Source organism: Salvelinus fontinalis, chromosome 29, assembly GCF_029448725.1.
Source record: "Salvelinus fontinalis isolate EN_2023a chromosome 29, ASM2944872v1, whole genome shotgun sequence".
NCBI classification, from domain to species: domain Eukaryota; kingdom Metazoa; phylum Chordata; class Actinopteri; order Salmoniformes; family Salmonidae; genus Salvelinus; species Salvelinus fontinalis.
Genome location: NC_074693.1, coordinates 16,522,485 through 16,547,170, shown reverse-complemented (window position 1 = coordinate 16,547,170; position 24,686 = coordinate 16,522,485). Strand labels below are relative to the sequence as shown.

At 43.8% G+C, this 24,686-nt stretch overlaps 1 protein-coding gene across 2 annotated transcripts in view; it reads left to right on the top strand.

The window, feature by feature from the left end:
* The window catches only part of gria1a (glutamate receptor, ionotropic, AMPA 1a), a 252,731-nt gene that overhangs the window by 204,528 nt on the left and 23,517 nt on the right, over nt 1–24,686 (top strand). For both annotated transcript variants that reach the window (XM_055888385.1, XM_055888384.1), the window contains exons 12-13: nt 22,580–22,778; nt 22,923–23,170. In XM_055888385.1, coding sequence (XP_055744360.1) covers nt 22,580–22,778; nt 22,923–23,170 — 447 coding nt within the window. The remainder of the gene's footprint in view (nt 1–22,579; nt 22,779–22,922; nt 23,171–24,686) is intronic.

Below are 24,686 nucleotides of genomic sequence, written 5' to 3'. Positions count from 1 at the left end.
GTGTGAGTGAGTGCGTGTTTGTGTGAGTGTGTGAGTGAGTGAGTACGTGCGTTCATGTGTGTGTGCCTGCATATATTCATGTCATCTCATGCCTGCTGAGCAGACGATATCCATTTCTCTTTCTTCAATAATTATTTCACAAGCCTCATTCCTTTCATGCTTACAGCACAAAACACACACACACTAACCACACAAGACCAAGGTGTGATTCTCTAACAAACAAAGTCAACCAAAGCCAACTGTGTGTTTCCTCATTTTTAGTGTGAGATCAACAGAAACTCTGTGTCTGTGTCTGTGTCTGTGTGTGTCTGTGTGTGTCTGTGTGTGTGTGTGTGTGTGTGTGTGTGTGTGTGTGTGTGTGTGTGTGTGTGTGTGTGTGTGTGTGTGTGTGTGTGTGTGTGTGTGTGTGTGTGTGTGTGTGTGTGTGTGTGTGTGTGTTTCCCTAGAGGACTTGGCTCCTCTTCTCTCCTGCTCGTTCGGTCGGTGTTACCGCTGCACTGCTAGCCTGAAATAAATCAACACTGTCACTTACAATGCTACCTGCCACACACACACACACACAGAGCGTTCGCTACCCGTCACAATAACAATTTCTCAGCCCACTGGTCAAAATCATTCCATAATGAATAATGGTTCCAGTCTAATAAAGCATCCTGACGTGTTTGTGTGTGTGTGTGTGTGTGTGTGTGTGTGTGTGTGTGTGTGTGTGTGTGTGTGTGTGTGTGTGTGTGTGTGTGTGTGTGTGTGTGTGTGTGTGTGTGTGTGTGTGTGTGTGTGTGTGTGTGTGTCTGTGTGTGAATTATGTATGTCTATGGTGTATGTACTGTTTGTGCCTGTGTGTGTGTGTCTGTGTGTGTGTGTGCCTGTGTCTCTCTGTGTGTGCCTGTGTCTCTCTCTCTGTGTGTGTGTGTGTGTGTGTGTGTGTGTGTGTGTGTGTGTGTGTGTGTGTGTGTGTGTGTGTGTGTGTGTGTGTGTGTGTGTGTGTGTGTGTGTGTGTGTGTGTGTGTGTGTGTGTGTGTGTGTGTGTGTGTGTAGACACCTGATCTGAGCCATAAGGGAGACTCGGCATCTACCACCCTGCCAATGGGGAAGGAATAACATTTTGGGATAAACGCAGAAAATAAGGTCTGAGGTTATCACAGACTTAAGAGATCTTATACGTTTTGTTTTATGATATAATATAAGTCAGTTAACATGACCTTTATAATTTCTGAAGCCGGTAGCTTACTTTTATTTTGGTAAAACACAATTTTCAACAGCGCATAGTTAACAATAACCTAGCAAATTACACAGGTTGTCACTCAACTAATAAAGCCTAATATCAAGTCATTTTAGAATTTGAACAGGCAGCTTACCTCGTGTTGGTCAGCGTGAGAAGCAGGGCACAGTGCCCAGTTTGACTAGACTACTGATATTACCTGGTGTTGGTCAGCGTGAGAAGCAGGGCACAGTGCCCAGTTTAACTAGACTACTGATATTACCTGGTGTTGGTCAGTGTGAGAAGCAGGGCACAGTGCCCAGTTTGACTAGACTACTGATATTACCTGGTGTTGGTCAGTGTGAGAAGCAGGGCACAGTGCCCAGTTTGACTAGACTACTGATATTACCTGGTGTTGGTCAGCGTGAGAAGCAGGGCACAGTGCCCAGTTTGACGAGACTACTGATATTACCTGGTGTTGGTCAGCGTGAGAAGCAGGGCACAGTGCCCAGTTTGACTAGACTACTGATATTACCTGGTGTTGGTCAGTGTGAGAAGCAGGGCACAGTGCCCAGTTTAACTAGACTACTGATATTACCTGGTGTTGGTCAGCGTGAGAAGCAGGGCACAGTGCCCAGTTTAACTAGACTACTGATATTACCTGGTGTTGGTCAGTGTGAGAAGCAGGGCACAGTGCCCAGTTTAACTAGACTACTGATTTTACCTGGTGTTGGTCAGTGTGAGAAGCAGGGCACAGTGCCCAGTTTGTCACTTACAATGCTACCTGCCACACACACACACACACAGAGCGTCCGCTGTGTATTTTCATCATTCCATAATGAATAATGGTTCCAGTCTATTAAAGCATCCTGACGTGTGTGTGTGTGTGTGTGTGTGTGTGTGTGTGTGTGTGTGTGTGTGTGTGTGTGTGTGTGTGTGTGTGTGTGTGTGTGTGTGTGTGTGTGTGTGTGTGTGTGTGTGTGTGTGTGTGTGTGTGTGTGTGTGTGTGTGTGTGTGTGTGTGTGTGTGTGTGTGTGAGAGAGAGAGAATGTGTATACTGTATATGAAAGCAAGCACAATCTTCCTCTAATCCCATGCCTGCTGAACAGATGATATCTGTTTCTCTCTCTCATCTGAATTTCTCTCATACAGATCTGTCTCTTTCTATACATGCTTCGCTCAGCTGTTAGATCTCAATGATTGGTGGTTTGTGTAGGTTTGTTTGTTTAAATGCTCTCTGTAGGTTCTGATGTGTATTCCTGACAGTTGTTTGAAAGGAATTTGAATTGAGCCCATTTTGTAGTTCTTTGATTAGAAATGAACATTCTCTACTGCTGAAGTCATCTCCACTACAGATATCAACAAGAACAATGGAAACATCAACACATTATACTGCTGAAGTCATCTCCACTACAGATATCAACAAGAACAATGGAAACATCAACACATTATACTGCTGAAGTCATCTCCACTACAGATATCAACAAGAACAATGGAAACATCAACACATTATACTGCTGAAGTCATCTCCACTACAGATATCAACAAGAACAATGGAAACATCAACACATTATACTGCTGAAGTCATCTCCACTACAGATATCAACAAGAACAATGGAAACATCAACACATTATACTGCTGAAGTCATCTCCACTACAGATATCAACAAGAACAATGGAAACATCAACACATTATACTGCTGAAGTCATCTCCACTACAGATATCAACAAGAACTATGGAAACATCAACACATTATACTGCTGAAGTCATCTCCACTACAGATATCAACAAGAACAATGGAAACATCAACACATTATACTGCTGAAGTCATCTCCACTACAGATATCAACAAGAACTATGGAAACTCAACACATTATACTGCTGAAGTCATCTCCACTACAGATATCAACAAGAACTATGGAAACATCAACACATTATACTGCTGAAGTCATCTCCACTACAGATATCAACAAGAACAATGGAAACATCAACACATTATACTGCTGAAGTCATCTCCACTACAGATATCAACAAGAACTATGGAAACTCAACACATTATACTGCTGAAGTCATCTCCACTACAGATATCAACAAGAACAATGGAAACATCAACACATTATACTGCTGAAGTCATCTCCACTACAGATATCAACAAGAACTATGGAAACTCAACACATTATACTGCTGAAGTCATCTCCACTACAGATATCAACAAGAACAATGGAAACATCAACACATTATACTGCTGAAGTCATCTCCACTACAGATATCAACAAGAACAATGGAAACATCAACACATTATACTGCTGAAGTCATCTCCACTACAGATATCAACAAGAACTATGGAAACTCAACACATTATACTGCTGAAGTCATCTCCACTACAGATATCAACAAGAACAATGGAAACATCAACACATTATACTGCTGAAGTCATCTCCACTACAGATATCAACAAGAACTATGGAAACATCAACACATTATACTGCTGAAGTCATCTCCACTACAGATATCAACAAGAACTATGGAAACATCAACACATTATACTGCTGAAGTCATCTCCACTACAGATATCAACAAGAACAATGGAAACATCAACACATTATACTGCTGAAGTCATCTCCACTACAGATATCAACAAGAACAATGGAAACATCAACACATTATACTGCTGAAGTCATCTCCACTACAGATATCAACAAGAACAATGGAAACATCAACACATTATACTGCTGAAGTCATCTCCACTACAGATATCAACAAGAACTATGGAAACATCAACACATTATACTGCTGAAGTCATCTCCACTACAGATATCAACAAGAACAATGGAAACATCAACACATTATACTGCTGAAGTCATCTCCACTACAGATATCAACAAGAACTATGGAAACTCAACACATTATACTGCTGAAGTCATCTCCACTACAGATATCAACAAGAACAATGGAAACATCAACACATTATAGACTCATACGTCTAGGGCAATCATGTGACATAGCAGGATTGTATCTTGTATTTTAAGCCTTTTCCAGAGATGTGAATTGCACCAACAATGAATATTGTTGACAAAGGGCTGTGAGATTTAGACTAGACACATGACAAGTAGGAAGTACACGGAGGGTACGGGGCAACAGAGGACGAACAGCAGAGGGTCTAATGACTCTGGAGCAGGGGAAAAGGTCTCGGCTTCCAGGGGAGTAGCCGCGGGGCTATAGCGGCGTGCCAGTGCACCCGGCTAAATATCCTTGGGTACCGGTCGGTTTTGCGGAAGTGAAGTGGCCCTGGCCTTACTGAACCCCTCCCGGAGGTTCTGGTACTCCGCGGAAATGGCGGAGAGGTTCGGAACAATTTCCAAGCCCCCAGGAAGACGTCCCGGGGTGGGCAGAACTAATTTCAGGCAATGAATGTAGCAAAACGGGCTTCAGCCCATGATGGCACCAGTAGGCCAGTCAATCAAGGGATTGTGTCGCTGGAGCCAAGAGAATCCCAATACCAAAGGTACCTGCGGAGACTCAATTAGCGGGAATTGGATCATCTCACTGTGGTTCCCCGACACACGTAGGTTGATGGTGGTGGTATGGTGGGTGACCCGGCCTATAGAGTGCCCGTCCAGCGCTCTAACATTTATGGGAATGGAGAGGGGTTGAGTGGGGATGCCCAGCTCGGACGCCAGAGTAACGTCCATAAGACTCATATCGGCCCTCGAGTCGATGAGTATCTGGAGAGACTTGGACTGGTTGCCCCACAGCAGGGTGGCATGGAGAGGGGTGCGAGTAGGGGGAGTCTCTTGAAGGGACAGGTAGACACATAATGACTGGCATTACCGCAATACAGACAACTCTGGATCTCAAGTCTGCATAGGCGTTCGGCTGGAGAAAGCCTAGCCCTGCCGAGCTGCATCAGCTTGCGAAGAGGCAAATCGTCAGTCTTCGGAGGCTCATGGAGGAACTCAGGTATCCCAGATGCTATCGGGGACTTCCGGAGTTCATCAGATGCAAGGTGGAATCCTTGAGTGAGTGATTGGGACCGCAATTGGCTACGTTCCTGTTGCCGTCCATCGATCCGGATGTTTAAAGGGATGAGTGAGTGGAGATCCGTCGGTAGTTCCCGGGCTGCAAGCTCGTCCTTTACTTCCTCCGATAATCCGTGCAGGAACGTGTCGAACAGTGCTTCCGGGTTCCAGGCACCCTCCGCTGCTAGCGTGCGGAAATCCACCGCATGGTCTGCCACATTGAGGGAGTCCTACCGAAGCTGGAGTAACTTCCAGGCAGCCTCTCTCCCGGAAATTGGAGCCTCCAACTTTTCTCACCTCCATCACGAATACCTCCAGACTGAGGCAGATGGTGGATTGTTGCTCCCACACCGCCGTGGCCCAGGCGAGTGCCCTCCCGGACCTCAGCGTAATATTGTACGCTATCTTCGAGCTGTCTGAGGGGAACGAAGAAGGCTGCAGCTCGAAAACGATGGAGCACTGGGAGAGAAAGGCCCGGCAGGTTCTGGAATCGCCATTGTAGCACTCCGGTAAGCGGCATTCTCGGGAAACCAGGATGATGGTGCTGCTACCAGCCTGGTTACTTGGGGGCTGGGAGGTTACTGTCATGGTAGGTTGCCTGATAGGTAGCCCATGGAATTGCCCCCGCAATGCGTCCAATGCTAGGTCTGACGTTCGGCCACTTCCTGGAACCCTTCCATCAGACTGCGAAGCAACTCCTCGTGTTACTAATGATGGTTCCTGGGAGGAGATGGTGTTGCGTAGCTGGTCTAAGTCTGCTGGGTCAGTCAAGGCCAGTTTGTACTATCACGTTTCAGGTAAGACCCAAATGCAGACTGTTGAAGTAACAATGTTTATTACAGCAACAGGTGCAGGCAAACGACAGGTCAAGGCAGGCAGGGGTCGATAATCCAGAGTAGTGGGACAGGCACAGGACGGCAGGCGGGCTCAGAGTCAGGACAGGCAATGGTCAAAACCAGGAGAGCGAGAAAAAGAGAGACTGGGGAAAGCAGAAAAAACGCTGGTTGACTTGACAAACAAGACGAACTGGCAACAGACAAACAGAGAACACAGGTATAAGTACCCAGGGGATAATGTGGAAGATGGGCAACACCTGGAGGAGGGTAGAGACAAGCACAAGGACAGGTGAAACAGATCAGGGCGTGACAATGAAGGCAATTGTCTGAGGATGGTGCTGGACCAGCTTTAACCTCTTAAATGTAACTAAATGTAATCTAAAATGTAATCTACTTAATCCCAAAAGTAATTATTTATCATGAGAGGAACATAAAAATAACTAATAATGCTTCATATTCCAAAAAGGTTCAAATCTCACCTTTCTGGTCATTTAAAAAAAAATACATTGCCGAGGTATAGTCACTTTTGTGGACGCAAGCTCAAATACACAGTACAAATATGATAACATTAAATATTTTTCATGATGCTTTTCCTATTCAACAAAACTGTATAAATAAGACTTGAAATGACTTATAAGCTTTCTAAATATAGTATAATCAAATTATAAAATGACTAACTATGAGTTCACCTTCCTTATGAATGTAAAATACATATTTGAATGTTTAGTGTTAGAGACAATCTGCAGATTTTCTAAAGGTCTCTATTGATCAAAACTTCTGCCCCGAACTCTGTGAATGACGCACAGAGCTCTAGCTTGGCTCCCTGATATCACGGCCGTCAACAGAAGTAGACCAAGGTGCAGCGTGGTGAGCATACATAATCCTTTATTTATTATGACGCCGACAAAAACAATTAACAATCCAAAACAACCGTGAAGCTAAAGGGCTATGTGCCACAAACAAAGTTAACTTCCCACTAAGAAAGGAGGGAGGAGGGCTACCTAAGTATGCTTCCCAATCAGAGACAACGATAGACAGCTGTCCCTGATTGAGAACCATACCCGGCCAAAACATAGAAATACAAAATCATAGAAAAACAAAAGATTGAATGCCCACCCCAAATCACACCCTGACCAAACCAAATAGAGACATAAAAAGGCTCTTACTGGTCAGGGCGTGACACCTGAACATGTCAGGAACTCGCATTTCATCTCATATTAATTGTGTCCTTCTATGACAAACAAATAGTGTTTTTTGTTTAAAATCTGTGAATAATTTTAGATTACTTTCTATGAATCGATCTCTGAATGTGCTAGAGTGACAAAAGCACTCTCTCCTGCTGCTCTACGATGTAAGGAGTGTGACGTAGGTTTCAGCCAGCTTTTGATGGACAGTCGGAAGAGCGAATGAAATGGTAGGAAGGACATCCCAGCTTCAAGTGCTGTCAGATTTCACATCTTACATCACACATGCGGAAGACATATACGCAATTTCGATCTACCGGGCTTTAGAGAAGAGACAGCCAGTATTATAGCAGTGCTTTAGAGAAGAGACCACCAGTATTATAGCAGGGCTTTAGAGAAGAGACAGCCAGTATTATAGCAGTGCTTTAGAGAAGAGACAGCCAGTGTTAAAGCAGGGCTTTAGAGAAGAGACAGCCTGTATTTTAGCAGTGCTTTAGAGAAGAGACAGCCAGTATTATAGCAGTGCTTTAGAGAAGAGACAGACAGTATTATAGCAGAGCTTTAGAGAAGAGACAGCCTGTATTATAGCAGGGATTTAGAGAAGAGACAGCCAGTATTATAGCAGGGCTTTAGAGAAGAGACAGCCAGTATTTTAGCAGGGCTTTAGAGAAGAGACAGCCTGTATTTTAGCAGGGCTTTAGAGAAGAGACAGCCTGTATTATAGCAGAGCTTTAGAGAAGAGACAGCCAGTGTTATAGCAGGGCTTTAGAGAAGAGACAGCCTGTATTTTAGCAGGGCTTTAGAGAAGAGACAGCCAGTATTTTAGCAGTGCTTTAGAGAAGAGACAGCCAGTATTATAGCTGGGCTTTAGAGAAGAGACAGCCTGTATTTTAGCAGGGCTTTAGAGAAGAGACAGCCTGTATTATAGCAGAGCTTTAGAGAAGAGACAGCCAGTGTTATAGCAGGGCTTTAGAGAAGAGACAGCCAGTATTTTAGCAGTGCTTTAGAGAAGAGAGCCTGTATTATAGCAGTGCTTTAGAGAAGAGACAGACAGTATTATAGCAGGGCTTTAGAGAAGAGATAGCCAGTATTATAGCAGGGCTTTAGAGAAGAGAGCCTGTATTATAGCAGGGCTTTAGAGAAGAGACATACAGTATTATAGCAGGGCTTTAGAGAAGAGACAGCCAGTATTATACCAGTGCTTTAGAGAAGAGACAGCCAGTATTATAGCAGGGCTTTAGAGAAGAGAGCCTGTATTATAGCAGTGCTTTAGAGAAGAGACAGACAGTATTATAGCAGGGCTTTAGAGAAGAGATAGCCAGTATTATAGCAGGGCTTTAGAGAAGAGAGCCTGTATTATAGCAGGGCTTTAGAGAAGAGACATACAGTATTATAGCAGGGCTTTAGAGAAGAGACAGCCAGTATTATACCAGTGCTTTAGAGAAGAGACAGCCAGTATTATAGCAGTGCTTTAGAGAAGAGACCGCCAGTATTTTAGCAGGGCTTTAGAGAAGAGACAGCCTGTATTATAGCAGTGCTTTAGAGAAGAGACCGCCAGTATTTTAGCAGGGCTTTAGAGAAGAGACAGCCTGTATTATAGCAGGGCTTTAGAGAAGAGAGCCAGTATTTTAGCAGTGCTTTAGAGAAGAGACATCCAGTATTATAGCAGTGCTTTAGAGAAGAGACCGCCAGTATTATAGCAAGGCTTTAGAGAAGAGACAGCCAGTATTATAGCAGGGCTTTAGAGAAGAGACAGCCAGTATTATAGCAGTGCTTTAGAGAAGAGACAGCCAGTGTTATAGCAGTGCTTTAGAGAAGAGACAGCCAGTATTATAGCAGGGCTTTAGAGAAGAGACAGCCAGTATTATAGCAGTGCTTTAGAGAAGAGACAGCCAGTATTATAGCAGTGCTTTAGAGAAGAGACAGACAGTATTATAGCAGGGCTTTAGAGAAGAGACAGCCAGTATTTTTCCAATGCTTTAGAGAAGAGACAGCCTGTATTATAGCAGTGCTTTAGAGAAGAGACAGCCAGTATTATAGCAGTGCTTTAGAGAAGAGACAGACAGTATTATAGCAGGGCTTTAGAGAAGAGACAGCCAGTATTTTTCCAATGCTTTAGAGAAGAGACCGCCAGTATTTTAGCAGTGCTTTAGAGAAGAGACAGCCTGTATTATAGCAGTGCTTTAGAGAAGAGACAGCCAGTATTTTAGCAGTGCTTTAGAGAAGAGACAGCCAGTATTATAGCAGTGCTTTAGAGAAGAGACAGACAGTATTATAGCAGGGCTTTAGAGAAGAGACAGCCAGTATTTTTCCAATGCTTTAGAGAAGAGACAGCCTGTATTATAGCAGGGCTTTAGAGAAGAGACAGCCAGTATTATAGCAGTGCTTTAGAGAAGAGACAGCCAGTATTATAGCAGGGCTTTAGAGAAGAGACAGCCTGTATTATAGCAGTGCTTTAGAGAAGAGACAGACAGTATTATAGCAGGGCTTTAGAGAAGAGATAGCCAGTATTATAGCAGGGCTTTAGAGAAGAGACCGCCAGTATTTTAGCAGTGCTTTAGAGAAGAGACAGCCAGTATTATAGCAGGGCTTTAGAGAAGAGACAGCCAGTATTATACCAGTGCTTTAGAGAAGAGACAGCCAGTATTATAGCAGGGCTTTAGAGAAGAGACAGCCAGTATTTTAGCAGTGCTTTAGAGAAGAGACAGCCAGTATTATAGCAGTGCTTTAGAGAAGAGACAGCCAGTATTATAGCAGTGCTTTAGAGAAGAGACAGCCTGTATTATAGCAGTGCTTTAGAGAAGAGACCGCCAGTATTTTAGCAGTGCTTTAGAGAAGAGACAGCCTGTATTATAGCAGGGCTTTAGAGAAGAGACAGACAGTATTATAGCAGTGCTTTAGAGAAGAGACAGCCAGTATTATAGCAGTGCTTTAGAGAAGAGACAGCCTGTATTATAGCAGGGCTTTAGAGAAGAGACAGACAGTATTATAGCAGTGCTTTAGAGATGAGACAGACAGTATTATAGCAGTGCTTTAGAGAAGAGACAGACAGTATTATAGCAGGGCTTTAGAGAAGAGAGCCTGTATTATAGCAGGGCTTTAGAGAAGAGACAGCCAGTATTATAGCAGTGCTTTAGAGAAGAGATAGCCAGTGTTATAGCAGGGCTTTAGAGAAGAGACAGACAGTATTATAGCAGTGCTTTAGAGAAGAGCCAGCCAGTATTATAGCAGGGCTTTAGAGAAGAGACCGCCAGTATTATAGCAGGGCTTTAGAGAAGAGACAGCCAGTATTATAGCAGTGCTTTAGTAAGAGACCGCCAGTATTATAGCAGGGCTTTAGAGAAGAAACAGCCAGTATTATAGCAGGGCTTTAGAGAAGAGACAGCCAGTATTATAGCAGTGCTTTAGAGAAGAGACAGACAGTATTATAGCAGTGCTTTAGAGAAGAGACAGACAGTATTATAGCAGTGCTTTAGAGAAGAGACAGCCAGTATTATAGCAGGGCTTTAGAGAAGAGACAGCCAGTATAATAGCAGGGCTTTAGAGAAGAGACAGCCAGTATTATAGCAGTGCTTTAGAGAAGAGACAGCCAGTATTATAGCAGTGCTTTAGAGAAGAGACAGCCTGTATTATAGCAGGGCTTTAGAGAAGAGACAGACAGTATTATAGCAGTGCTTTAGAGAAGAGACAGCCAGTATTATAGCAGTGCTTTAGAGAAGAGACAGCCTGTATTATAGCAGGGCTTTAGAGAAGAGACAGACAGTATTATAGCAGTGCTTTAGAGATGAGACAGACAGTATTATAGCAGTGCTTTAGAGAAGAGACAGACAGTATTATAGCAGTGCTTTAGAGAAGAGACAGCCAGTATTATAGCAGTGCTTTAGAGAAGAGAGCCTGTATTTTAGCAGTGCTTTAGAGAAGAGACAGCCAGTATTATAGCAGTGCTTTAGAGAAGAGATAGCCAGTGTTATAGCAGGGCTTTAGAGAAGAGACAGCCAGTATTATAGCAGTGCTTTAGAGATGAGATACAGTATTATAGCAGGGCTTTAGAGAAGAGACAGCCAGTATTATAGCAGGGCTTTAGAGAAGAGACAGACAGTATTATAGCAGTGCTTTAGAGAAGAGCCAGCCAGTATTATAGCAGGGCTTTAGAGAAGAGACCGCCAGTATTATAGCAGGGCTTTAGAGAAGAGACAGCCAGTATTATAGCAGTGCTTTAGTAAGAGACCGCCAGTATTATAGCAGGGCTTTAGAGAAGAAACAGCCAGTATTATAGCAGGGCTTTAGAGAAGAGACAGCCAGTATTATAGCAGTGCTTTAGAGAAGAGACAGACAGTATTATAGCAGTGCTTTAGAGAAGAGACAGACAGTATTATAGCAGTGCTTTAGAGAAGAGACAGCCAGTATTATAGCAGGGCTTTAGAGAAGAGACAGCCAGTATAATAGCAGGGCTTTAGAGAAGAGACAGCCAGTATTATAGCAGTGCTTTAGAGAAGAGACAGCCAGTATTATAGCAGTGCTTTAGAGAAGAGACAGCCTGTATTATAGCAGGGCTTTAGAGAAGAGACAGACAGTATTATAGCAGTGCTTTAGAGAAGAGACAGCCAGTATTATAGCAGTGCTTTAGAGAAGAGACAGCCAGTATTATAGCAGGGCTTTAGAGAAGAGACCGCCAGTATTATAGCAGGGCTTTAGAGAAGAGACAGCCAGTATTATAGCAGTGCTTTAGTAAGAGACCGCCAGTATTATAGCAGGGCTTTAGAGAAGAAACAGCCAGTATTATAGCAGTGCTTTAGAGAAGAGACATCCAGTATTATAGCAGGGCTTTAGAGAAGAGAGCCAGTATTATAGCAGGCCTTTAGAAAAGAGACAGCCAGTATTATAGCAGGGCTTTAGAGAAGAGAGCCAGTATTATAGCAGTGCTTTAGAGAAGAGAGCCTGTATTTTAGCAGGGCTTTAGAGAAGAGACAGCCAGTATTATAGCAGGGCTTTAGAGAAGAGAGCCAGTATTATAGCAGGGCTTTAGAGAAGAGAGCCAGTATTATAGCAGGGCTTTAGAGAAGAGACAGCCTGTATTTTAGCAGGGCTTTAGAGAAGAGACAGACAGTATTATAGCAGGGCTTTAGAGAAGAGAGCCTGTATTATAGCAGGGCTTTAGAGAAGAGACAGACAGTATTATAGCAGTGCTTTAGAGAAGAGACAGCCAGTATTATAGCAGGGCTTTAGAGAAGAGACAGCCAGTATTATAGCAGTGCTTTAGAGAAGAGACAGCCAGTATTATAGCAGGGCTTTAGAGAAGAGACCGCCAGTATTATAGCAGGGCTTTAGAGAAGAGACAGCCAGTATTATAGCAGTGCTTTAGTAAGAGACCGCCAGTATTATAGCAGGGCTTTAGAGAAGAAACAGCCAGTATTATAGCAGGGCTTTAGAGAAGAGACAGCCAGTATTATAGCAGTGCTTTAGAGAAGAGACAGACAGTATTATAGCAGTGCTTTAGAGAAGAGACAGCCAGTATTATAGCAGTGCTTTAGAGAAGAGACAGCCAGTATTATAGCAGGGCTTTAGAGAAGAGACAGCCAGTATAATAGCAGGGCTTTAGAGAAGAGACAGCCAGTATTATAGCAGTGCTTTAGAGAAGAGACAGCCAGTATTATAGCAGTGCTTTAGAGAAGAGACAGCCTGTATTATAGCAGGGCTTTAGAGAAGAGACAGACAGTATTATAGCAGGGCTTTAGAGAAGAGACAGACAGTATTATAGCAGGGCTTTAGAGAAGAGACAGCCAGTATTATAGCAGTGCTTTAGAGAAGAGACAGCCAGTATTATAGCAGGGCTTTAGAGAAGAGACAGCCTGTATTATAGCAGAGCTTTAGAGAAGAGCCAGCCAGTATTATAGCAGGGCTTTAGAGAAGAGACCGCCAGTATTATAGCAGGGCTTTAGAGAAGAGACAGCCAGTATTATAGCAGTGCTTTAGTAAGAGACAGCCAGTATTATAGCAGGGCTTTAGAGAAGAAACAGCCAGTATTATAGCAGTGCTTTAGAGAAGAGACATCCAGTATTATAGCAGGGCTTTAGAGAAGAGACAGCCAGTGTTATAGCAGGGCTTTAGAGAAGAGCCAGCCAGTATTATAGCAGGGCTTTAGAGAAGAGACCGCCAGTATTATAGCAGGGCTTTGGAGAAGAGACAGACAGTATTATAGCAGGGCTTTAGAGAAGAGACCGCCAGTATTATAGCAGGGCTTTAGAGAAGAGACAGCCAGTATTATAGCAGTGCTTTAGTAAGAGACCGCCAGTATTATAGCAGGGCTTTAGAGAAGAAACAGCCAGTATTATAGCAGTGCTTTAGAGAAGAGACAGCCAGTATTATAGCAGTGCTTTAGAGAAGAGACAGCCAGTATTTTAGCAGGGCTTTGGAGAAGAGACAGCCAGTATTTTAGCAGGGCTTTGGAGAAGAGACAGCCAGTATTTTAGCAGTGCTTTAGAGAAGAGACAGCCAGTATTATAGCAGGGCTTTAGAGGAGAGACAGCCAGTGTTATAGCAGTGCTTTAGATAAGAGACAGCCAGTATTATAGCAGGGCTTTAGATAAGAGCATGTAATATAGAGCGTGGTTGATTTATAACCCGGTTGAGTTTACTTCAGGACATTGTCTCACATCAAAGCAACCCTTGATCACTCTAACACACATAAAAGCATACACACACTCACACACTGAGGCAGACACACGGGCACGTATACAAGGACGCACACACACACACACACACACACACACACACACACACACACACACACACACACACACACACACACACACACACACACACACACACACACACACACACACACACACACACACACACCCACACCCACACTCAGGCACACACACTACATCATATTCACACACAGGAACACACAGACTCACACACGGAGGCAGACACACAGATAAGTATGCAGACATACAGGCATGTATGCACACACACAGGTACATGCACACACACAGGTACATGCACACACACACTTAAATGGTCCTTGTGGAGGCTAGTTATGTTCCGTAAAATATAATCGTGACTGAGTCTGAATGAGTTTTTGATTAGATTTCCCGTAGGGGTTCAGGCTCTCTGGGAAATCTAAGGTAGAGTTAGCACCATGTACCAGACAGGGGTTCAGGCCTTCTGGGCAATCTAAGATAGAGTTAACACCATGTACCAGACAGGGGTTCAGGCTCTCTGGGAAATCTAAGATAGAGTTAACACCATGTACCAGACAGGGTTTCAGGCTCTCTGGGAAATCTAAGATAGAGTTAACACCATGTACCAGACAGGGGTTCAGGGTCTCTGGGAAATCTAAGGTAGAGTTAACACCATGTACCAGACAGTGGTTCAGGCCACTAGATAGGCTAGTAACTGGCTAAATCAGAGTAAATAGACTAGTAACTGGCTATATCAGAGTATATAGGCTAGTAACTGGCTATATCAGAGTATATAGGCTAGTAACTGGCTATATCAGAGTATATAGGCTAGTAACTGGCTAAATCAGTGGAGATAGGCTATTAACTGGCTAAATCAGAGAAGATAGGCTATTAACTGGCTAAATCAGAGAAGATAGGCTAGTAACTGGCTAAATCAGAGAAGATAGGCTAGTAACTGGCTAAATCAGAGTAGATAGGCTAGTAACTGGCTAAATCAGAGTATATAGGCTAGTAACTGGCTAAATCAGTGGGGATAGGCTAGTAACTGGCTAAATCAGAGTATATAGGCTAGTAACTGGCTAAATCAGAGAAGATAGGCTAGTAACTGGCTAAATCAGAGAAGATAGGCTTGTAACTGGCTAAATCAGATTAGATAGGCTAGTAACTGGCTAATTCAGAGTAGATAGGCTAGTAACTGGCTAAATCAGAGTATATAGGCTAGTAACTGGCTAAATCAGTGGGGATAGGCTAGTAACTGGCTAAATCAGAGTATATAGGCTAGTAACTGGCTAAATCAGAGAAGCTAGGCTAGTAACTGGCTAAATCAGAGAAGATAGGCTTGTAACTGGCTAAATCAGATTAGATAGGCTTGTAACTGGCTAAATCAGAGTAAATAGGCTAGTAACTGGCTATATCAGAGTATATTGGCTAGTAACTGGCTAAATCTGTGTAGATAGGCTAGTAACTGGCTAAATCAGAGTAGATAGGCTAGTAACTGGCTATATCAGAGTATATTGATCAGTAACTGGCTAAATCAGTGAAGATAGGCTAGTAACTGGCTAAATCAGAGTGGATAGGCTAGTAACTGGCTAAATCAGAGAAGATAGGCTCGTAACTGGCCAAATCAGAGAAGATAGGCTCGTAACTGGCCAAATCAGAGAAGATAGGCTCGTAACTGGCTAAATCAGAGAAGAAAGGCTAGTAGCTGGCTAAATCAGAGTATATAGGCTAGTAACTGGCTAAATCAGAGACGATAGGCTAGTAACTGGCCAAATCATAGAAGATAGGCTTGTAACTGGCTAAATCAGAGTAGATAGGCTAGTAACTGGCTAAATCAGAGAAGATAGGCTAGTAACTGGCTGAATCAGAGAAGATAGGCTAGTAACTGGCTATATCAGAGTATATTGGCTAGTAACTGGCTAAATCAGAGAAGATAGGCTTGTAACTGGCTAAATCAGAGAAGATAGGCTAGTAACTGGCTAAATCAGTGGGGATAGGCTAGTAACTGGCTAAATCAGAGTATATAGGCTAGTAACTGGCTAAATCAGAGAAGATAGGCTAGTAACTGGCTAAATCAGAGAAGATAGGCTTGTAACTGGCTAAATCAGATTAGATAGGCTAGTAACTGGCTAAATCAGAGTAAATAGGCTAGTAACTGGCTATATCAGAGTATATTGGCTAGTAACTGGCTAAATCTGTGTAGATAGGCTAGTAACTGGCTAAATCAGAGTAGATAGGCTAGTAACTGGCTAAATCAGAGCATATTGGCTAGTAACTGGCTAAATCAGTGAAGATAGGCTAGTAACTGGCTAAATCAGAGTGGATAGGCCAGTAACTGGCTAAATCAGAGAAGATAGGCTAGTAACTGGCCAAATCAGAGAAGATAGGCTCATAACTGGCCAAATCAGAGAAGATAGGCTCGTAACTGGCTAAATCAGAGAAGAAAGGCTAGTAGCTGGCTAAATCAGAGTATATAGGCTAGTAACTGGCTAAATCAGAGACGATAGGCTAGTAACTGGCCAAATCATAGAAGATAGGCTTGTAACTGGCTAAATCAGAGAAGATAGGCTTGTAACTGGCTAAATCAGAGAAGATAGGCTAGTAACTGGCTGAATCAGAGAAGATAGGCTAGTAACTGGCTATATCAGAGTATATTGGCTAGTAACTGGCTAAATCAGAGAAGATAGGCTTGTAACTGGCTAAATCAGAGAAGATAGGCTAGTAACTGGCTAAATCAGAGTAAATAGGCTAGTAACTGGCTATATCAGAGTATATTGGCTAGTAACTGGCTAAATCAGTGTAGATAGGCTAGTAACTGGCTAAATCAGAGAAGATAGGCTAGTAACTGGCTAAATCAGAGAAGATAGGCTATTAACTGGCTAAATCAGAGAAGATAGGCTAGTAACTGGCCAAATCAGAGAAGATAGGCTCGTAACTGGCCAAATCAGAGAAGATAGGCTCGTAACTGGTTAAAGCAGAGAAGATAGGCTCGTAACTGGTTTAAGCAGAGCAGATAGGCTAGTAACTGGCTAAAGCAGAGACGATAGGCTAGTAACTGGTTAAAGCAGAGAATATATGTCAGTAACTGGCTAAATCAGAGTAGGTAGGCTAGTAACTGGCTAAAGGATTTGATATGCTACTATAGTTGCTTGATGATCTGAAGGGCTGTGTCTGTGGATTTTACCGGTTAAGAGAGAAGAGAGATACACACTTTAGTGTTTGTTCTGCTGCCTCCCACAGAGAGAGCCTGATAGAGGACAGAGAGAGAATGAGAGAGAGAGAGACTGATAGAGAACCGAGAGAGAATGAGAGAGAGGACAGAGAGAAAAAGAGAGAGATTGATAGAGTACAGAGAGAGGGGGGCCAGAGAGAGCTAGACAGGGAGAAGAGAGGGGCAGAGAGAGAGAAGAGAGGGGCAGAGAGAGAGAAGAGAGGGAGAAGAGAGGGGCAGAGAGGGAGAAGAGAGGGGCAGAGAGAGAGAAGAGAGGGGCAGAGAGGGAGAAGAGAGGGGCAGAGAGGGAGAAGAGAGGGGCAGAGAGAGAGAAGAGAGGGGCAGAGAGGGAGAAGAGAGGGGCAGAGAGGGAGAAGAGAGGGGCAGAGAGGGAGAAGAGAGGGGCAGAGAGGGAGAAGAGAGGGGCAGAGAGGGAGAAGAGAGGGGCAGAGAGGGAGGGAAGGAGGAGTGAGAAGACTTAAATCCTTCTTTCAGCTCAGATCGTTTGGAGAGCAGGGTATGCTGCCATGGCAACCGAGAGAGACACCATTCCTTACAGAGTGTCGCAGCTCACAGCATGTACTCGTATGCGTGCGTGCGTTATGTCACAGCACCCCTGTGTGTATGTGTGTGTGTATGTCTGCATGTGTCTGTTGATGCTATCCGTTAACTATCAGACTATACTGCAAGTTCTGATGAATGCACCCATGGTTAGTGTTTCTTGCTGAAGTGACTAACACTGTTTCTGTGTGTGTGTGTGTGTGTGTGTGTGTGTGTGTGTGTGTGTGTGTGTGTGTGTGTGTGTGTGTGTGTGTGTGTGTGTGTGTGTGTGTGTGTGTGTGTGTGTGTGTGTGTGTGTGTGTGTGTGTGTGTGTGTGTGTGTGTGTGTGTGTGTGTGTGTGTGTGTGTGTGTGTGTGTGTGTGTACATAAAAGGCAGTGACCCACTAAGTCCACATCAGCCGTTGAATTGATTCCCTCCTTGTATCACACTAGTACACAGCATCGTATGCCATATCACTCTATGGTAAAGACCTTTAGTAGAAATGTTTACTGTTTTGAGTGCCCTAGACTGATGTTTCCCAACCCTGGTCCTCCTGTACCCCAACAGTACAGTTTTATTGTATTCATGGACCATCACCTGATTCAACTCATTGAGCGCTTGATGATTGGTTGACAAGTTGAACCAGGTGTGTTTGTCCAGGGTTACGATACAGCTGTACTGTTGGGATACTGGAAGACCAGGGTTGGGAAACACTGCCCTAGGCTGTAAACATTATTAACATAATTCACTCATTTTCTACTGCATGAAAATACTGACCTTTATAGAATAGAGCTGAGAGAGAGAGAGAGAGTGTGAGAGAGAGAGTGTGTGAGAGAGAGAGAGTGTGCGAGAGAGAGAGTGTGGGAGAGAGAGAGTGTGGGAGAGAGAGAGATGGAGAAAAATGGAGAGAGGGATGAGTTCCAGCCAGGTCGCAAGAGTCCGACTGCATTATTAGAAGCGACGTGGCATTTCGAGAACACACACACACACCTATCTAATTTATTCAGATCCAAAAAGCAGAAAAGCCGGTACGTCTTGTTCTTCTCATTTCTGACTGGTCTGGAATCAGAACATTATTCAGCCTGCTTTTGTCCCTCATTTCCAGCAGTGTAAATCCTAATCCATTGTAATGTGGTCATTACAGACTCATTCCTTACACTCACTGATGTCATTAGTCATGCTAATTAGCATATGGAATAGAAGGGGAATTTTACGGGGAGTTTAGCAGTTCAGTTTGCTACACTAAATCGACTCAGAGCTGGGGAGATTAGAGGATGGTTAGAGGATGGTTAGAGGATGATTAGAGGATGGTTAGAGGATGGTTAGAGGATGGTTAGAGGATGATTAGAGGATTATTAGAGGATGGTTAGAGGATGGTTAGAGGATGGTTAGAGGATGGTTAGAGAATGATTAGAGGATGGTTAGAGGATGGTTAGAGGATGATTAGAGGATGGTTAGAGGATGATTAGAGGATGGTTAGAGGATGGTTAGAGGATGGTTAGAGAATGATTAGAGGATAATTAGAGGATGTTAGAGGATGATTAGAGGATGGTTAGAGAATAATTAGAGGATGGTTAGAGGATGGTTAGAGGATGGTTAGAGGATGATTAGAGGCTGGTTAGAGGATCATTAGAGGATCATTAGAGGATGGTTAGAGGATAGTAGAGGGTTATTAGAGGATGGTTAGCGGATGATTAGAGGATGATTAGATGATGATTAGAGGATGGTTAGAGGATGGTTAGTGAATGATTAGAGGATGGTTAGAGGATGTTAGAGGATGATTAGAGGATGGTTAGAGAGGGCTTTGGTTTTGTTTGGCTGCTGGGAGCACACCTGGACCTGCTCCTTTTCTGATACACACAGACATTCACTCTTATGCACACAAGCATCCCATACCTGTTCCATATTAACATAACCATTAAATATAATGTTCAGCGGTAATCAATAGTTGTGAATGAATCATTAATCATTGTTTTAATGGGGTAGTGAAATGATGGCACTGCTCTAAACCACCTAGTACTGTAAGCAGCCTTCATAGTGTTTCACTGCAACACTGTACTGTATGTGCTTCTCAAACGTTTTGGGACTGGGGACCACTTTTGTGATAGAAAATTCACCAGTGACCCATTTCTAATCAGAACACAACTCCAGTGCCATTTAAAAATAGCCTACAATGAGTTTTACTATGATTTCTGCCGTGCGTGGCTGGACGAACCAAGTCTTGGGCCCAGGGAATGAACAGCGTGGCTGGACGAACCAAGTCTTGGGCCCAGGGAATGAACAGCGTGGCTGGACGAACCAAGTCTTGGGCCCAGGGAATGAACGATTAAAAGGCTTGCCTCTTGGCATCGGAGAGAAAACACATTTCCTGCAATTCTACACATTTTGTCATGGGGCAAAGACATGTTTGTTGTTGCAGCTTTAAAGCTGATATCATGCAATTCTACACATTTTGCCTTAAATGACAGTGAAAAAAATGGGTGGGGTAGTATTGCATGAGGCAAATGGTGGTCACTCCAGATACTGACTGGTTTTCTGATCCACACCCCTGCTTTTTTTAAATCTGTGATCAACAAATGTATATCTGTATTTCCAGTCATGTAAAATACATAGATTAGGTCCTAATTTATTTATTTCAATTGACTGATTTCCTTATATGAACTGTAACCCAGTAAAATTGTATGTTGCATTTATATTTTTGTTCAGTGTATTTTCTATTTTGAGATCTTGCAGCGGACCCCCTCCAGGACCATGGACCTCACTTTGAGAACCCCTGCTGTACAGTTTGGGGTTTATATGTTGGTGATGATTGATTAGTACTAATTAGACTGTTCGTAGATAAGAGTGAGAAAGAGATGATGAGATAGTGAGAAGGGTAAGGGTTAGGAAGAGAGAGAGAGAGGGAGCGAGAGGGAGTGAGAAAGAGAGGGAGGGTGTGAGGGGTAGGGAGAGAGAGAGAGAGACAGAGAGCTAGGAGGGCTCCCGAGTGGCGCAGTGGTCTAAGCCACTGCATCTCAGTGCGACCCGGGTTCGATCCTGGGCTGAATCACAGCTGGCAGTGATCGGGAGTCCCATAGGGTGTTGCACAACTGGCCAAGCGTTGTCCGGGTTACGGGAAGGTTTGGCGGGGGTAGGACGCCATTGTAAATAAGAATTTGTTCTTAACTAACTTGCCTAAGTAAATAAAGGTTAAATAAAAAGAGAGAGAGAGAAGAGAAGCAGGGGATGGGAGCATGCATGGAAGGAGGGATAGAGAGGAAGGGATATAGTATACCCAGATGGACAGACATGCAGACATATCCTCCTCCACCTAAAGCCTGCTCAGGTTTAACACTGTGGTAGGTCTCCACATATGCTCTTTTCCCTCTCTTCTCTTTCACTCATACCCTCTTTCCATCTCTTCTCAGGCCTTGTAACTTTTTCATCATCCTCCTATCTTCTCTCATCCTAAATAGTTTCCCTCTTGTTTTCTTGTTCAATCTTCCTTTTAATGTTCTACTTCACTAACTACACGAAGACTAAACCCTGGAACCCTTTTTTGTTTTCGCTTCAGCTTATTGTTGATCACGTAAAAGCTCTCTATCTTTCTCTGTCCTGTACTCTCTCTGTCCTGTACTCTCTCTGTCCTGTACTCTCTCTGTCCTGTACTCTCTCTGTCCTGTACTCTCTCTGTCCTGTACTCTCTCTGTCCTGTACACTCTCTGTCCTGTACTCTCTCTGTCCTGTACTCTCTCTGTCCTGTACTCTCTCTGTCCTGTACACTCTCTGTCCTGTACTCTCTCTGAGTCTGACGTGCCAGAGAAGAGAATGGTACGTAACAGAGATACAGTTAATCGTTAGTGCTCAGTCGTGTTCTCCTGGGGCAGAGAGACGGAGCTACAGCCCATGTGGTACCCTGTTCCCTATATGGCCTATCACATGACCCTGGTCAGACGCAGTGCACCATAAAGGCAATAGGGTTCCATTTGGGACACTTCCCGAGACACAGAGAAAGGTACTAGGGGAATTGGCTTCCGACAAATCAGTGGTTTGTTTTTGAAAAGCTGTGACTAAGTGGCCTCCTCTTCCTCCTCCTGTTATTAATCACCACCAATTAATGTGTGTGCCTCCGTGAAACACGCTGGCAGCTTCCTTAAGGTGAGATGAATGTGGTGTAGTTCCTTTGTGATGCTCAGTTATCTTGTCTCAGCACATTTAACACAGCTCTCCCAGAGCCTTGATGACATTACAGTAGAGGCAGGGGTGTATCCCAAACGGCACCTTATTCCCTATATAGGGGCCCTGGTCAAAAGTAGTGCACTGTGAAGGGAATATGGTGCTATTTGGGACACAGCATGGTGTCTGATGATGAGACACAGACAGAGACTGCTGTACTGTATGGAGTCGGGGTGGAGGATGCATACTGTCATGTCATGCTAGATTACCTTACCCTTACCCTTCCCCGTTACCCCTTACCTCTTTCCCCTTCCCCTTCCCCTGTCCCTGTCCCTTTCTTGTTTTTAAACTGTGAGAGAAGCGCTACACCTGTTGCAGAGAGGCTGTACCACACAGAATGAGGTGCATAATGCCACACACACGTTACTTCATGACACGTCACAATTTAACGTACAGCGTCGGTGGGGTCAGTTTTTTCAACTTTTCTCCAATACTATTGAGCCATTACCATTACCATGAAACCTAGTTCACACCCCAGATGTTGATACCAACACGGTCGCTACAATCCCATTCGTTTTCATTGCAGCCTCGTTTGAATGCCGCGGTTGCTCAGATTTGTACAGAATGGGGTTAGTCACCGTTATATCTTTCTCCTTTCAAGTGTAGCTGGACATATCCTATGGGTTATGTACGTAGGTGTCTGTAGGCATGTCTCAAACTCCTGTCTCTGGCTGTTTCGCCCTCTAGGTCTCTGTCAGGGCGGATAGTGGGTGGCGTGTGGTGGTTCTTCACTCTCATCATCATCTCGTCCTACACGGCCAACCTGGCTGCTTTCCTCACAGTGGAGAGGATGGTGTCTCCCATAGAGAGTGCTGAGGACCTGGCTAAACAGACTGAGATCGCCTACGGAACTCTAGATGCTGGTTCCACCAAGGAGTTCTTCAGGGTGAGACCTGTGGTTTACTTATAGACACACACCTGTTTGACTGGCATGTACATGCAGTTTACTCGCACACACACACACACACACACACACACACACACACACACACACACACACACACAATCCTAACCCCTCCTCTCTCCCCAGCGGTCTAAGATCGCAGTGTTTGAGAAGATGTGGTCGTACATGAAGTCGGCCGACCCCTCAGTGTTTGTGAAGACCACAGACGAGGGTGTGATGAGGGTGAGGAAGTCCAAAGGGAAGTATGCCTACCTGTTAGAGTCCACCATGAACGAGTACATCGAGCAGAGGAAACCCTGTGACACCATGAAGGTGGGGGGGAACCTGGACTCTAAAGGATACGGTATCGCCACGCCCAAGGGCTCACCCCTCAGGTAATGACGTGGAACTGCACCTCTGCCTCAGAGCTGGATATGGCTTAGCCAGCCTTTTTTGCATGCAGATTGTTTGTATGGAGATACTAGATACATCCCTTTTCCCTATATTGTGCATTACTTTTGACCAAGTTCCACAATGTGCTGGTCAAAAGTAGTGAACTATGTAGGGAATAGGGTGCCATTTTGAGATGCATGCACTATAAACATCAAACACTTGACATGCTGTTTTGTGTCATAAGCAGCATGTATGACCTACTGTTAAAAGGTGTCTTTATATTTTCACAATGGCAATTTGTGTAACCTCTATGACTACTGCAGAGCTGTATACAGTGGCAAGAAAAAGTATGTGAACCCTTTGGAACTACCTGTATTTCGGCATAAATTGGTCATACAATTTGACCTGATCTTCATCTAAGTCACAACAATAGACAGACACGGTGTGTTTAAACTATTAACACACAAATTCATGTATTTTTCTTTTCTATATTGAATATATCATTTAAACATTCACAGTTTAGGTTGGGAAAAGTATGTGAACCCCTAGGCTAATGACTTCTCCAAAAGCTAATTGGAGTCAGGAGTCAGCTAACCTGGAGTCCAATCAATGAGATGAGATTGGAGATGTTGGTTAGAGCTGCCTGCCCTAAAAAAACACTCACACATTTTGAGTTTGCTATTCACAAGAAGCATTGCCTGATGTGAACCATGCCTCAAACAAAAGAGATCTCCGAAGACCTAATATTAAGAATTGTTGACTTGCATAAAGCTGGAAAGGGTTAAAAAAGTATCTCTAAAAGCCTTGATGTTCATCAGTCCACGGTAAGACAAATTGTCTATAAATGGAGAAAGTTCAGCACTGTTGCTACTCTCCCTAGGAGTGGCCGTCCTGCAGAGATGACTGCAAGAGCACAGCGCAGAATGCTCAATGAGGTTAAGAAGAATCCTAGAGCGTCAGCTAAAGACTTAGTCTACGATACGTAAAACACTAAACAAGAATGGTGTTCATTGGAGGACACCACGGAAGAAGCCACTGCTGTCCAATAAAAACATTGCTGCACATTTGAAATTCTAAAAAGAGAACCTGGATGTTCCACAGCGCTACTGGCAAAATATTCTGTGGACAGATTAAACTACAGCTGAGTTGTTTGGAAGGAAAACACAACACTATGTGGAGGAAAGACACATCACACCAACCTCAAAACCTCATCCCAACTGTAAAGTATGGTAGAGGGGGCATCATGGATAGGGGCTGCTTTGCTGCCTCAGGACCTGGACAGCTTGATATCATCGACGGAAAAATGAATTCCCAAGTTTATCAAGACATTTTGCAGGAGAATGTTAGGCTATCTGTCGGCCAAATGAAGCCGTTAAATAAAGACATGACAACATATTGTTGTGTGTTATTAGTTTAAGCAGACTGTGTTTGTCTGTTGTTGTAACTTAGATAAAGATCAGATCAAATTTGATGACCAATTTATGCAGAAATCCAGGTAATTCCACTGTATCTCTGCCA